This window comes from Crocuta crocuta, unplaced genomic scaffold, assembly GCF_008692635.1.
Source record: "Crocuta crocuta isolate KB4526 unplaced genomic scaffold, BGI_CrCroc_1.0 scaffold734, whole genome shotgun sequence".
Classification (NCBI taxonomy): Eukaryota; Metazoa; Chordata; class Mammalia; order Carnivora; family Hyaenidae; genus Crocuta; species Crocuta crocuta.
In genome coordinates this window covers 205882-220123 of record NW_027531987.1, presented here as the reverse complement: position 1 = coordinate 220123, position 14242 = coordinate 205882, and the positions used below count along the sequence as shown (strand labels likewise).

Here is a 14242-nt window from a genome sequence, read left to right as displayed (position 1 = left end):
GGGGCCTCCTCCCCCCCGGGGGGGGGGGGGGGGGGGGGGATATTTTGGGGGACTTGCTCTGCCACACGCCGGAGAAGCCGAGGTCTGTGAGGGCGCTCCTGCAGCTGAGGAGCCCGTGTAATACGAGCACAAACGCACCCAGAAGGAGCTGTTCCCGTCCACGGCTGCAGTGGGAGGACCGGAGTGGGAGTGCTCCCGGGGGGAGGCTCAGCCTTTGGGAGGTGGTGGGTAGATCCGCAGAGGGGTTGGGACTCTAGTCTAGAGCACACAAGGTCTTGGAACCTTGTTGTATTTGAAAGGTGGAGATGACACGAGCCAAGAGGCCCTTACAGAAGACCCGTTTGGCGGTGTCGTGTACGTTTCGATGAGCACCTCCTTCCGAGGTGGCTGAAGGAAAGAAGGGACAAATGACAGTGCAGAGGACAAGCTGGTGCCCTTGGTGCTGCCTGCACGTGACAACATGGCAAGCCTGTCCAGTCAGGACTGACTCTGTCATTTCCTACAGGAGTGAGTGGGAGAAAGATCGAGAGCCAAGCCTCGTGTGGAGCTGGTTTACGGGGAAGCGTGTTGTGGTCCATATTGGACTCACTGAGTGTAAGGTCATGGGACATTCGGTCGAGTAGGTTTTGTAGAATTTTAGAGATCGTGAGATTAAAGACAGACATGACATAAACTTGGTGGTCTCTACGGATAACTGACAGTGAAATCCATTTGAGAGAATAATAACCAAAAGGGACAAAGGGCGCATCAGTACTTCCTTTCCTAGGGAGCAGGGAGAAGGAAGCAGAGGCGGGAGGGGCTGATATCAGGACGGTGTTACTAGAAGGCAGGAACAGAGGAGTTTTAGGAGGTGGGACAGCAGATGGAGGTATGGCTGCTGAACAGAGGAGTGAGAGGTGGAACTAAACTCTGGGACTTGGGGACGGTGGGCTCAGTATCAGGATGTGGACGGATGCCTGATTGCAGGCAGGGCGTGTGTCAGTGAGCACAGAGATTTGGCCACCGAAGAAAGAGGAGAGTCTGAGGAAGGAGGAAGAGTGGTCGATGAAGGGCAGGCTGGGGAAGAGAATGGGGAAAATGGCCTTGAAGAGGGACAGAGGAGAGGAGCAGTGTCACAGCTATGGAAGGTGACAGAGCCATTCTCTGGGAGACACAGCACATCAGGAGGGAGGGGCAGCTTCGGAGGAGTGAGGACTTAATTCCAATCCATGTCCGTACTTTTTGGCAGCAGTATTGTGCGTGTGTGTGGGTGATGGGTGATGTCTATGTCTGTCTTACAGAAGATAAATGTGTGTGTTTTGTTGTGTTTTTTTTTAATACTTGAATATTGGATATGATGCACTGTCATCTTTGAGAATAAAATTAAGATATTAGCTCATTTGAAATCATCAGTATTGCAAATTTTCCTGTTTCATGAGTCATAAAATGTAGTTCATCTAGAATTGAGTTTGTCCTCAGGAAAAAAAAAAATCAACAAAATCTTACCTGTTAGTCTTATGTTTTGGTTTAGAGCATGGATTTCTAATTACTTGGAACTGGANTGGAGGCCGGGAAGAGGGGGGGGGGGGGGGCGGGCAGGGTAACGGAAGTGTTCCCTACCGTGCTTTCCCTCACCCTGGTGATCTGGGGGGCTCTTTGTTTTCTCCCATGACATGAGGATCATGTATCTCTCAACTGCACTTACCTGGCTGTGTGTTAGGAAAGATGGCAATAATAACTTCCTGTATTGAAAATAAATAGACGTGATGTAACAGGCATTTACTCTGCAATTTTTAGATACACGTGGAATGCTACTTCTGTTTACTCAGAAGAATTTGAATTAAGTTAAACATGAAACCAACTTAAAGGCAGAAAGTATTCAGAATTCTGTAGGTTCAATGTCAGGTCAGACTCTTCCAGTGACACAGAGGATTTCCCTATGACATGACTCCTTTTTGTTTCAAATATGTTTTATAAGAAAAACCGTTTTCAAAAGCTCCTTGGATTTTAAATTCTGTCATTTCCCATGTTTCCCGTGACCAAAGTAAAATTATTTTTTTCCTGTTATTCCCCTGGCAGTCACATTCACGCTTAATGTTGTATGTTCACGGTGTTGTTCAAAATCTTTGTAGACTTTATATTCAGACACGATTCCAGAAGATGCCTTTCCCGGGAAGCTGATCCTGCAGGTATCTGCTACAGATGCAGATATCCGCTCCAATGCTGAAATCACTTACACACTGTTCGGTCCAGGCGCAGAAAAATTCAAACTAAATCCAGACACAGGTAAAGACGGGATTTGGGGCAAAATTAACTGTGTTCCAACAAAGTCATATCAGGTACAGGTGGTTTGAGGTCACACGTAAAATTCGAAATTGTATCTTATTCCTAGGAAATTTACTCTGATGCTACAAAATGGGCGTATTTTAGAATTAGAAATCTACACAGCAATTTAGTGTGTAAACTTTGGAATGGGATAAAAAAAATTAACATCACCACATACTTGAACCAAAGATTTAAAATTTAGTTAATAATAACTTTAAAAAAAAAAACTCCATAATTTAAGTATATCTCAAACTTTGTGCCCTATCCATTTTGTATATAATTTGTTTTCTTGAATTTGTAACCATAAATTAATAATTCAGCATATTCATTAAATGATTAATGTTATTCTATTTGTCTTTAAATTTTTAAGATTGTTAAATTGGTTTCCCTCTTACGGTTTGTATTTTGTTATTATCAGGAGTCCAAGTGACTGTTTTCTGGGAGTTCCACCCCCATAACTAATTGTAAACATACGAATCTATGGGTCAATTGGGGTGCCTGGGTGGCTCAGTCGGTTAAGCTTCCGACTTCGGCTCAGGTCATGATCTCACAGTTCGGGAGTTTGAGCCCCGCGTTGGACTCTGTCCTGACAGCCAGCTCGGAGCCTGGAGCCTGTTCAGATTCTGTGTCTCCCTCTCTCTCTGACCGGCCCCTGCTCACGCTGTCTGTCTCTCTCTCAGAAATAAATAAAACATTTAAAAAAATTTTTTTTTAATTTGGTATATAGGAAGACTTTTTTTTTTTTTTTTTAAATAGAGCTAGCCCCCAACAGGGTTTGGAAACCTGGATCTCACTGCGCTACTGCAGCCATTGACTTGTCATTGATAAAATTGTGCTCCAAAATTTTGTAAGAGGGAAAGGGGAAGAAATAGATGTGCATTTGCAGCTCACATCTTAAATTTCAGGTGAATCCATTTTTTTGTTTGTATCTAGGTGAACTGAAAACATTAGCCCCCCTTGATCGTGAGGAGCAGGCAGTTTATAATCTGCTCGTGAAGGCCACAGATGGAGGGGGTAGATTCTGTGAAGCTCATATTGTGCTCACATTAGAAGATGTGAATGATAACGCCCCTGAGTTCTCAGCCGATCCGTACGCCATCACCGTGTTTGAGAACACAGAGCCGGGGACGCTGTTGACCAGGGTCCAGGCCGCGGATGCAGATGCAGGTACTGTCCAGCTGATGCTGTTTCCTCCAGACTGTGCTCTGAGAGCTTAGGAGCCCCGGCTTCTAGACACATCCCCAGTTCACCTCTTTAACTTACTGACCTTATGCGTATCGAGTAACTCACTGTTGTGTTTTCAATTCCTCGACATTAAAAATGGAATGAAATCTTTACGATAATGAATTCATTATTTATGAGTGTTGAAGTCTCAGAATTGTGCCCCGTGCACTTACCATTGTAAGATGTCTGTGGTGTCCCTAAAATTATGGTTAGAGACTGTACTAACTGATCTTCATATCCAGTGCAATTAATCAGTGAAGTTCATTTTATAAACAAAGCATTAGTGACATAGAGATTTTAATGTGGAGCCGTAATAGCAGCAAATGTTACACTGCTGTAGTTTTATAAACCTTTCACAATTTTTATGGAGAGTATAATAGTATAATAATTATAAAACATTTATAATATTTCAATAGAGAATAAAAACAATTTCTTAAGTCATACTAATACTGAAGAATTCGAGCACAAAATAACACTTTTCAAAAAAATCTTCGACACTGAGGCTAAATAATAGACTTCATTTTGAAAGATGTGCTGGGCCCTGCACTGTATGTTCCTGTAGGACTTAGTCTTAAAAAGCCAGGTAACTATAGGGGCGCCTGGGTGGCTTAGTCGGTTAAGCGTCTGACTTTCGCTTAGGTCATGATCTCACGGTTCGTGGGTTCGAGCCCCGCGTCGGGCTCTGTGCTGACTGCCAGCTCAGAGCCTGGAGCCTGTTTCAGTCTGTGACTCCCTCTCTCTCTGACCCTCCCCTGCTCACGCTGTCTCTCTCTCTCTCTCCTAGAAATAAATAAAAAATATTATTAAAAAAAAAAACAGGTAACTATGGAACTGCATTTGTTTTGTTAGTAAATTGTCAATGAAAATGTTTGCTTTTTAAAGATCATAGTCCTATGAATGTCTAAGTGATGCTACTTAGCATTTTCTCTTTTAAAATATGCTACATGTTTTTTTCAAAAAACCAGCTTAAATTTCTTGAAGTAAAACAATCTGACATGATGTCATGTGTCAACAGGGCCGAATCGGAGGGTCTCCTACTCGCTGATTAACTCTGCTGATGGGCAGTTCTCCATTAATGAATTCTCCGGAATCCTTCAGTTAGAAAAGCCCTTGGACAGAGAAGTGCAGGCCGTGTACACCCTTACTCTGAAAGCTGTAGACCAGGGATTGCCGAGGAGGTTGACAGCTACTGGCACTGTCGTGGTGTCCGTCTTGGATATAAATGACAACCCCCCTGTGTTTGAATACCGTGAATATGGTGCCACCGTGTCTGAGGACATTCTTATTGGAACGGAAGTTCTCCAAGTGTATGCGGCCAGTCGGGATATCGAAGCAAATGCGGAAATCACCTACTCAATAATAAGTGGAAACGAACATGGAAAATTCAGCATAGATTCCGAAACAGGTAATCTGCCCTGAAAATGAGAGGAAGCCCTTTATTCTGCCAAAAAAGGCGAGATCACCCAGCATGTTACCTGATAACAGAGTGCCAGATCGTAAGTCGGCAGTAGATACTCTAAAAAGATCGAGGTTCGAAGTGGCTTAGAAAATGAGGCGGAAAGTTAAAGTAATACACTCCAGTAATTGAGTCAAGATGTCAGATGCATTAAATTCGGTAAAGATAAAGAGTGGAAGGGAGATCTTGGCAGATCCTGCGTAATGGCTACTCTGGCTACTCGTTCTCTCCATATTGGGCCTCTGTGAAGTAGCTTTTTAAGAGAAACCGTAGTTTTGGCCTCTTTGATCCTAGTGTCTATAGGAGGCATCTGATAATTCATTAAAATTGATCTTTATTATGCAAATTATATAGAACAGCGTAAGTACTTTGAATCACACTGAATAACTACTGACAAGGTCAGGAGTCCTAGGAGGTATTGATTCCTGCTGATAAACACTTCTGTCGTCTTGTGACTCTGTGGTCTTAGCTGTTAGAATGTTGTACAAAGTCCCTCCATTCAAACTGTATTCAGTTGTGTGTGGCTATTTCAGATGAAGACTGGGTGTGTGCTGATGCTATTTTAAAACGTATTTTTAATGCATAGCATAGAATTATTATTTTTAGGGCTCTTTTATAGGATGGACTATAAGGAAACAAGAAGGAGGGGTGTTAAAGGAATTGTTAAATCAAAAAGATTTTTTTTAAATGATAGGATGGAAATAGTTATTCTGGAGGTACAAAAAAACACTTCTATAAAAGAAAAACAATGAGAAGGGAAAGGAAAACAAAAGCCAAAGAGTAGAATTCTTACATTTCCTGTTTGATTACAGTGGTATCCGTGGTAAACTATGGTTTACAAGAATAATCATTTTTATAGTGGGATGTGGGTGGGATTGACTAGGAAAGCAATTTACATATCACAGAGAAATAAATAAGGATCCAGGAATGGGCAAATTCATAGTTTTTAATCGCTGAATGAAGAAATCAGGAAACGTATATAAATGATGGGGCGCCTGGGTGGCTCAGTTGATTAAGTGGCTGAATTTGGCTCAAGTTCACGATCTCACTGTTGGTGAGTTCGAGTCCTGCATGGGGCTCGTGCTAAGAGCTCAGAGCCTGGAGCCTGCTTCAGATTCTGTGTCTCCCTCTCTTTGTGCCCCTCCCCTGCTTGTGTTCTCTCTCAAGAATAAACAAACATTTTGAAAAAAAGAAAACACATATAAATGATAAACTTTTAAAGTAGAAATGGTTCCTTTAAAAGTTTCCATTTCAGTCACAGTAGGAGAAAGTGGTGGCATTTTAAAGTAATGAAAGTCATTTTGATTTTCTGTGCAGGGGCCATATTTGTCATTGAGAATCTGGACTACGAAAGCTCTCATGAATATTACCTGACTGTTGAGGCCACTGACGGAGGGACACCTTCATTAAGTGATGTGGCCACTGTGAGCATTAACGTGACTGATATCAATGACAACTCCCCTGTGTTCAGCCAAGACACCTACACGGCGGTGATCAGCGAAGATGCCGTTCTTGAGCAGTCCGTCATCACGGTGTGTATTTTCTCCCCTACTGTGTTCTCCTTCTGGATCTCGGCAAGAAATTTCAGGAATTTGATCCAGGTTTTGTCATGGCCTTACTCGAAAATGATTGGAAGATGTGGAAATGTCTTTTGTTAATCAGTCAGTCACTGACGCCATTAGAAACGATTGCCTGAGAGCAGCTCGTTGCCCATAGCAGAAGCTTGCTTCTTGCTTCATAGAGTCCTGCCCTGTCCTCAGCTGTCTTCTGAGCGGGAGTGTCCTGTTTTCCAGGTGATGGCTGACGATGCTGATGGACCTTCGAACAGCCACATCCGCTATTCAATCACAGATGGCAATCAAGGAAGTCCATTTACAATTGACCCAACCCGAGGAGAAATAAAAGTGACCAGGCTTCTAGACCGGGAAACAGTATGTGCAAAAGTTTGGCTTAAATTATTTACAGATTACCAAGGTGGTAAATAGAAGTTCCTTGTCCACATAAGGGGAGGCACCAGAAGGGAGAACCAGCCTTTTTCTCTGGCCGTGATAAGTAAGATACAAATACTTGGAAAGCAATTCCAGTATGAAACGCTGAAGAATAGAAGAGATGTGTTTCATACTGCTAGAACTTTGCATAATTAAAGTTCGTATTCAGGAAGAAACTACTATTGGCTCCAGTGTTGGGAGGCACTTCGTGGAACTAGAGCTTGGGTTAAATAATGGCAGATGCGGAAAACCATAGTCATGGAGAGAAGGTGAGTCCTGTGAGGAGCCGTGTGGAGAGAGGAGGACGTGGCCCCTACTTAGGTGATCATATTAGATCGTGTTGGAGCAGGGGAATCCTACCCGGAAATGAGGGGCGGATGCCAGGAAGAGGTTCTCGGAACAGCTCAGGTTCACACTGGATGCTGCAGGCAGAGGGAGTTGAGGAGGATTTGTGAGCCTGGGAGTGACTTGCCAAGGAGACCACTGTGCAGGCGTGAGCACCACAGAAGGCCTCAGTGGTGTTTAGCTTAGTGAGCCACCAAGCAAGTAGGAAGCCCAGCGCCTGTGACTCCACAGTGAGGCACCCAGAGCCTGGTTGGGAAGTGGCGTGACGAGCGAGCAGGGAAACAGATGCAGAAGCTTTGTGAAGGAGGCTTTAGAATCTGCAAAGCTCAGACACGCCTCTGCGCAGGAAGTGGTGGTGGCCAAGATGGCGGCTCTCTTCCACCCTTCTGTAATTGGTGGTGCCATTGGAGAAAACTGGGGCATCATGAGGCCATAAACTTCGCACTGGGAGAGGTTGTGGCTTGTGGGTTTTGATGTTGATTTTTAGAGGTGAGTGACATATGTAAGTAAAAATTTTCAGCCAGTATTTGGAGAGTTTACTCAAACATCAGAAACCTGAAAGCCGGAGATATGGATACGGCACAGGCCTCTGGAGATGATTATAGAGGCGGTCTGAGGTAATTAGATAAATGTGAGCAACTGAAGAGAGGAAAGCCAGGCCAAACTTCTGTCCCTCTGTGTGTCTGTCCCTCTGCTCACAGGCAGAGAGCTGCCTAGGGAGGTCATGAAGTGAGGAAGTGAATGGAAAGGACCCTGGTGATGAGAGAGTGTAGTTTCAGAACAGTAAGGTAAGGGTAAGATTAGAGCAGTTTGCAGAAATAGTGATGAGCTACCTCATGAAAGTCTGAATTCTTTCATTCCTTTCCTGACCTGTTGTTTTCAGGAAGGGACATTCCACGTGTTTAGGAAGCGTGACTCTTAGGCTTCAGGTTGCTGTACTGCTGGGCCGAAAAAATTTAGGACTTGGGACTGTCATGCATGTCAGCTCTTTTAATGCACTAACATCTGATAGGAGCCAGCAGAGGAGATGGCCCTTGGTGTGCGCCGGGCCATTGGCTCTTCTCTGTTGGAGCATCCTTTAGGAGTAATAGTCTGCAGAACATCCGCTGGGGATTTAGCCCACTTTCTGCCCTAGAATAGAACCTTTCTCGCGTGATACGGTTTCTTTCATAGAGGTCAGTTGTCCTGAGGGATTCAGACAGCTGGCTGCGGTCCACGTGTAAAAGTGAGGGGGAGGGTGATCCGGAGTGTCCTTGAGCTGTTGAAGAGAAAGTAAGCGCTCGGGGGGGAAGGCAGCTTCCCTCTGCCTCCGGCTGACAGTCCCACGGGGCCTTCGAGAAGGCTGCATCGCTGCTGCACGCGTTCCATTTTGTAGATCTTGGCAGCGCACCTGTTCGTAGGTTGGGGAGTTGCCCACATGCGAGGCAGGACACAGCAGATGATGACGGTCACCCAGCTCTGCCCTTGCGGGTGGTCAGCGGTCCACTTCTAGTGCAGCCCCGTCCTCGGGCCTCGTGAAGTGAACACGCGTTTCTCTGTCTTGTCCCCGGAAAGATTTCAGGTTACACGCTCACGGTCCAGGCGTCTGATAACGGCAGTCCACCCAAGGTCAACACGACGACCGTGAACATCGACGTGTCTGACGTCAATGACAATGCCCCGGTCTTCTCCAAGGGCAACTACAGTGTCATTATCCAGGTAACCTAGGGTGCTGACAGTTCTTGCGACATGTTCCTTTCGAAATGAGCTCATCCATTGGCTTCAGTTGTTTGTTTGAAATCTCTCTCTTTTCCAGACTGCTCTTTAGGAAACTGTAAGAGTAGACCTAGAGGGCTCTCCGTAGTACTAAGAGATGAGCGTTTTCAAGAGGCAACCAAGCTTTTCTCTCTTCTTTCTGTACTTTGGTTTTTAAGACATTCTCACTAGCTTGGTCCTTAATCTGGTTTCCTTCCTTTTTTTTTTTTTTTTTAAGTTTGTTCATTTTGAGAGAGAGCACACATGTTGGGGAGGGGCAGACAGGGAGAGAAAGAGAATTCCAAGCAGGCTCCATGCTGTCCGTGCAGAGCCTGACCTGGGGCTCGAATTCAGTAACCGTGAGATCACGACCTGAGCTGAAATCAGACACTTAACCAACTGAGCCACCCAGGCGCCCCATCTGCTCGCCGGTTTTTGAGAGGCGTCAGACTCCAGTGCACCTCTTCTCCTTTCCTCCTTCCCAACTCCATCCTTCTTCCACTTCTGCTACCCACACATCCTTCCTTCTCACACCCTCCCTCCTCTCCAGACCCCCCCCTTCCCCCTCCTTCTCAAGGCCACTTCTCTCCTTTGTCTTACTGTTGAATTCCCCGCTTCCTGTTTCCCCGTCACATGGAGCCCCAGTGAGACTTTGTTTTCGGTATACTTCATTTTATAGAAAACTCACCTGTGTCTCTTACCATACAGATTTGGTTTTATCGGAGGTCCTGTGTGATTTGGTTCTCTTACGTGTAGGAAAATAAGCCCGTGGGTTTCAGTGTCCTGCAGCTGGTGGTGGCTGACAGGGACTCCTCACATAACGGCCCACCCTTCGTCTTTACTGTTGTGAGTGGGAATGATGACGGAGTGTTTGAAGTGAACCAGCAAGGGGTCCTCCTGACCTCGGCTGCCATCAAGAGGAAGGTGAAAGATCATTACCTACTGCATGTGAAGGTATGAAGGTGTTCAGGATTTTATGTTGTGGATTCCTAGAGAAGACCTCCTTTGCTGACTATAAAAACAACATGAATAGAATTGTGGATTTTTATTCTGTTTGTTTGTTTTTTTGATGTATATGTATTTTTGAGAGGGGCGGGGAGACAGAGGATCTGAAGCAGGCTATGCACTGATGGTGCAGAGCCCAATGCAGGGCTTGAACTTAAAAACTGTGTGATCATGACCTGAGCCAAAGTCAGACACACACCTGCCTGAGCCACTCAGGTACCCCCTTACCTTCGTTTTTATCCCACTGTACTTGCGGGGGGATGGATCTCATCTATCCACTTAGTCATTTGATCATAGACATTGATGGAGCTCACCTCCCTTATGAATTAGTGAAAGGGCTGTAAAGAAGTATTTATCCTTTTCCTTAATAGGCTTCTTGTTCAGAAGTATCTCATGATAATTTTGTAAAACTTGAGCAATGTAAGCCAAATATTTATTAAGTTGTTAACGATGACACAGACCAAGGTGTTTTGTGTTTTGTTTTAATTTCCTCATAGGTGGCAGATAATGGAAAGCCTCCATTGTCATCTGTGACATATATTGACATTCGGGTCATTGAGGAGAGCATCCATCCACCTGCCATCTTGCCACTAGAGATTTTCATTACTGCCTTTGGAGAGGAGTACTCAGGCGGTGTCATTGGGAAGATTCATGCCACAGACCAGGACGTGTATGACACTTTAAGCTATAGTCTTGATCCCCAAATGGACAACCTCTTCTCCGTCTCCAGCACAGGGGGTAAGCTGATAGCACACAAAAAGCTAGATATAGGGCAGTACCTTCTCAACGTCAGTGTAACCGATGGGAAATTCACAACGGTGGCGGACATCACGGTGCACATCAGACAAATAACGCAGGAGATGCTGAACCACACGGTCGCGATCCGCTTCGCCAACCTCACCCCGGAAGAATTTGTTGGGGACTACTGGCGCAACTTCCAGCGAGCTCTGCGGAACATCCTGGGGGTGAGGAGGAATGACGTACAGATCGTTAGTTTGCAGCCCTCTGAGCCCCAGGCCCATCTGGATGTCTTACTTTTTGTAGAGAAAGCAGGTAGTGCCCAGGTTTCAACAAAACAGCTTCTGCACAAGATCAACTCTTCCGTGACTGATCTCGAGGACATCATCGGTGTTAGGATACTGGATGTGTTCCAGAAGCTCTGTGCAGGACTGGATTGCCCGTGGAAATTCTGTGACGAAAAGGTGACCGTGGATGAAAATGTCATGTCAACGCACAGCACGGCCAGACTGAGTTTTGTGACTCCCCGCCACCACAGAACAGCCGTGTGTCTCTGCCAAGGTAACTCACAGAAATGTGTGAAAGTGGGGGGCACAGGTGATTTCCTGTGCAGCCGTGGAAGGCTACACATGAACCATTTTTTGTTGAATTTCTTGAAATGCCTATTAATTAGCTTTCCCCTGTCTCCATTCTCTCTTTTTTTTTTTTTTTTTTTTTTTAACAAAGAGGGAAAATGCCCACTTGTCCATCATGGGTGTGAAGACAGTCCATGCCCTGAAGGATCTGAGTGTATTGCTGATCCCAGAGAGGAGAAGTACGCCTGTGTCTGCCCAGGTGGCAAGTTTGGTCAGTGCCCAGGTGAGAATTCAGTGATGAAGGGTGCTTCTGTTTGAAAAAGTCACTTTCAGTGTTTCTTGCCATTGTGGGGGATTTTGGTTTTTGGTTTTTGGTTTTTTGGTTTTTGGCCTTGATAAATACTGTCACATGCGTTTATTATAACAAGTCAAGCATATGGATGAGTAAGGAGGAGCAGTAGTAACTTTTCCCTCTTCCATATGACAACTCACCTGAATTAATAGTGATGCTGTGTCGTCTTCATCAGCGTGCTCATATAAACATACAGACCCATACGTACATGCTTGTGTTTTTTCCCACATTCCATTTAAGAAAAAAAAAAAGTTACCGTATCTCATATAGTATACTGCTTGCTCCCCCCCACCCCCCGTTTAATGTATGTTACAGGCATCTTTTCAAGTCCATGCACCTAGACCTGATGCTTTTGAGAGGCTCTATTCAAATGTTATTCAACATTTTCCTTGTTCATAGAGCTTGAGGTTGTTAAGGTGTTTTCTTGCGTCAAAAATGAATCCTTTTCTGCCCTTAATCATAGTGAGGCACAGAGTAATGTATACAGTTGGGGTGTTTTTGTTTTTATTTATTTTTGAGAGAGATAGAGACAGTGTGAACAGGGGAGGGTTAGAAAGGGAGGTAGAGAATCTGAAACCGAATCTAGGCTCCGAGCTAGCTGCCAGCACAGAGCCTGACGTGGGGCTCGGACCCATGAACCGTGAGATCATGACCTGAGCCGAAGTTGGACTCTTAACCTACTAAACCACCCAGGCGCCCCTACAATTGTTGAATCATTCTGTGGCAGCCCTGAAACTTCTATAACAGTATGTGTTAATTATAGTTTAAAAAAAAAAACACTTTTATACATACAGCCTTATTTATTGGTGCTTTCTTTGCTAAAACAAGGATTTAGTATGTCAAAGATTAACTACATTTTTAATTTTTAAATATACCATTATGTTAGTTTCCCAGAAAGTTACACCAATTCCTTTCTTGCAGTCATGTGTGACTGTTTCACTCCCCATTTCCTTGGCAATGTGAGGTTTTCAATTAAAAAACGAATTCCTTCATCCAGTGGGCACGAAATGATATCTAGTTACTTTAGTTTGTATTTCTCCATCTTTTTTGTGGAAGTTTTTTTTTTTTCTTTTTATTCCTACTAGCATTTCCTTTCCTGGACTGTTCATAGTCTTTGCTGGCTTATCCAGCTTATTTGTCTGGTTTTTGTTTTCACACTCTGTGTGCTGTGAGCATGGACATTATATCCATCCCACTGTCTGTATATTACTGGTCTTTTGTTTACAGTGTCTATTGTCATTTTGAAATTTAACTTTTTGTTCTGTATAATTTTTACGTAACCATTTCCAACCCTGGAGAGTGATATTATTTTCATCACTTGGAGACTGGGAATTACATCTTGCTTGAAAAGTTTCCCCAAGCCACCTGAGGCTGTTTAACTATTTTTCTAAATTGTCTTCTAATAATTTTATATTGAGCATTTTTATTTTTTAAATATATATTTTCTGAAGTTTATTTTGAGAGCATGTGTGCACACTCATGAGTAGGGGAGGGGCAGAGAGAGAGGGAGAGATTCCCAAGCAGACTCTGCACTGTCAGTGCAGAGCCCAACATGAGGCTCGTACTCATGGACTGTGAGATCATGACCTGAGCTGAAACCAAGAGTTGGCTGCTTAATCGACTGAGCCACCCAGGTGCCCCTGAACATTTTTATATTTAGGTCTTTCACTATTTTAGAACTCAGTGCTTGCTGATACAGTAGTGTAATTCTCTTCCAAAAGCAGACCCAGTGATGCTGTGCCTTTTATTAAAACAAATGGGCGTTTTCCATCAAAATGAACTTTATAATGTTATAGCCTTAAATAAAACCTTATATCAGTGTTTGGTGGAATCTCCCTTTTAAAGATATGCTTCAGCTTGGTTCTGATTTATGTTTTCCTCTTTGTGATTCCCAGGGAGTTCATCTGTAACATTTACTGGAAACAGCTTTGTGAAATACCGTCTGATGGAAAATGAAAATAGACTGGAAATGAAATTGACCATGAGGCTGAGAACGTACTCAGCTCACGCAGTTGTGATGTATGCTCGCGGGACCGACTACAGCATCTTGGAGGTACGTTTGTGTACCTCTGGTTACGGAAGACTTAAAAATACAAAATTACATTTTATGTTTCTATCATCCATTTTTGAAAAAAACCTGGGGCGCACGGGGGGCTCAGTTGGTTAAGCAGCTGACTTTGTCTCAGGTCATGATCTCACGGTTTGTGAGTTTGAGCCCCGCGTCAGGCTCAAATAATTTTTTATAATAGTTTTATAATAATTTTTATAATAATTTTTTATTGTAAAAAACAAATGGTTTTATTCCGCACTTAAATGGCTCCTTGATACTTCAAAGTTTTAGACTTGGTGGGCCAAAAAGCTCTTTTATTTGCTCTGCAGTAACAGAGATTGACTTCTGTTTTTCACACCCTTTGTAGGTCATGTGACCATTAACATTCAAACTCTAAGTGATACTTCATCTTCTTCATAGAGAGTTTATAGAGAGCATACATAAAATGCTTGAGGTGGTAATTATCTTACA

The 14242-nt window shown here is 43.9% G+C and overlaps 1 protein-coding gene across 2 annotated transcripts in view; it reads left to right on the top strand.

Annotated features, from left to right (window-relative positions):
• FAT1 (FAT atypical cadherin 1) overlaps positions 1-14242 on the top strand; it is a 125969-nt gene that overhangs the window by 99536 nt on the left and 12191 nt on the right. For both annotated transcript variants that reach the window (XM_077775054.1, XM_077775055.1), the window contains exons 12-21: positions 2112-2265; positions 3238-3471; positions 4544-4933; positions 6302-6516; positions 6778-6915; positions 8872-9015; positions 9808-10005; positions 10554-11355; positions 11521-11652; positions 13617-13774. In XM_077775054.1, coding sequence (XP_077631180.1) covers positions 2112-2265; positions 3238-3471; positions 4544-4933; positions 6302-6516; positions 6778-6915; positions 8872-9015; positions 9808-10005; positions 10554-11355; positions 11521-11652; positions 13617-13774 — 2565 coding nt within the window. The remainder of the gene's footprint in view (positions 1-2111; positions 2266-3237; positions 3472-4543; positions 4934-6301; positions 6517-6777; positions 6916-8871; positions 9016-9807; positions 10006-10553; positions 11356-11520; positions 11653-13616; positions 13775-14242) is intronic.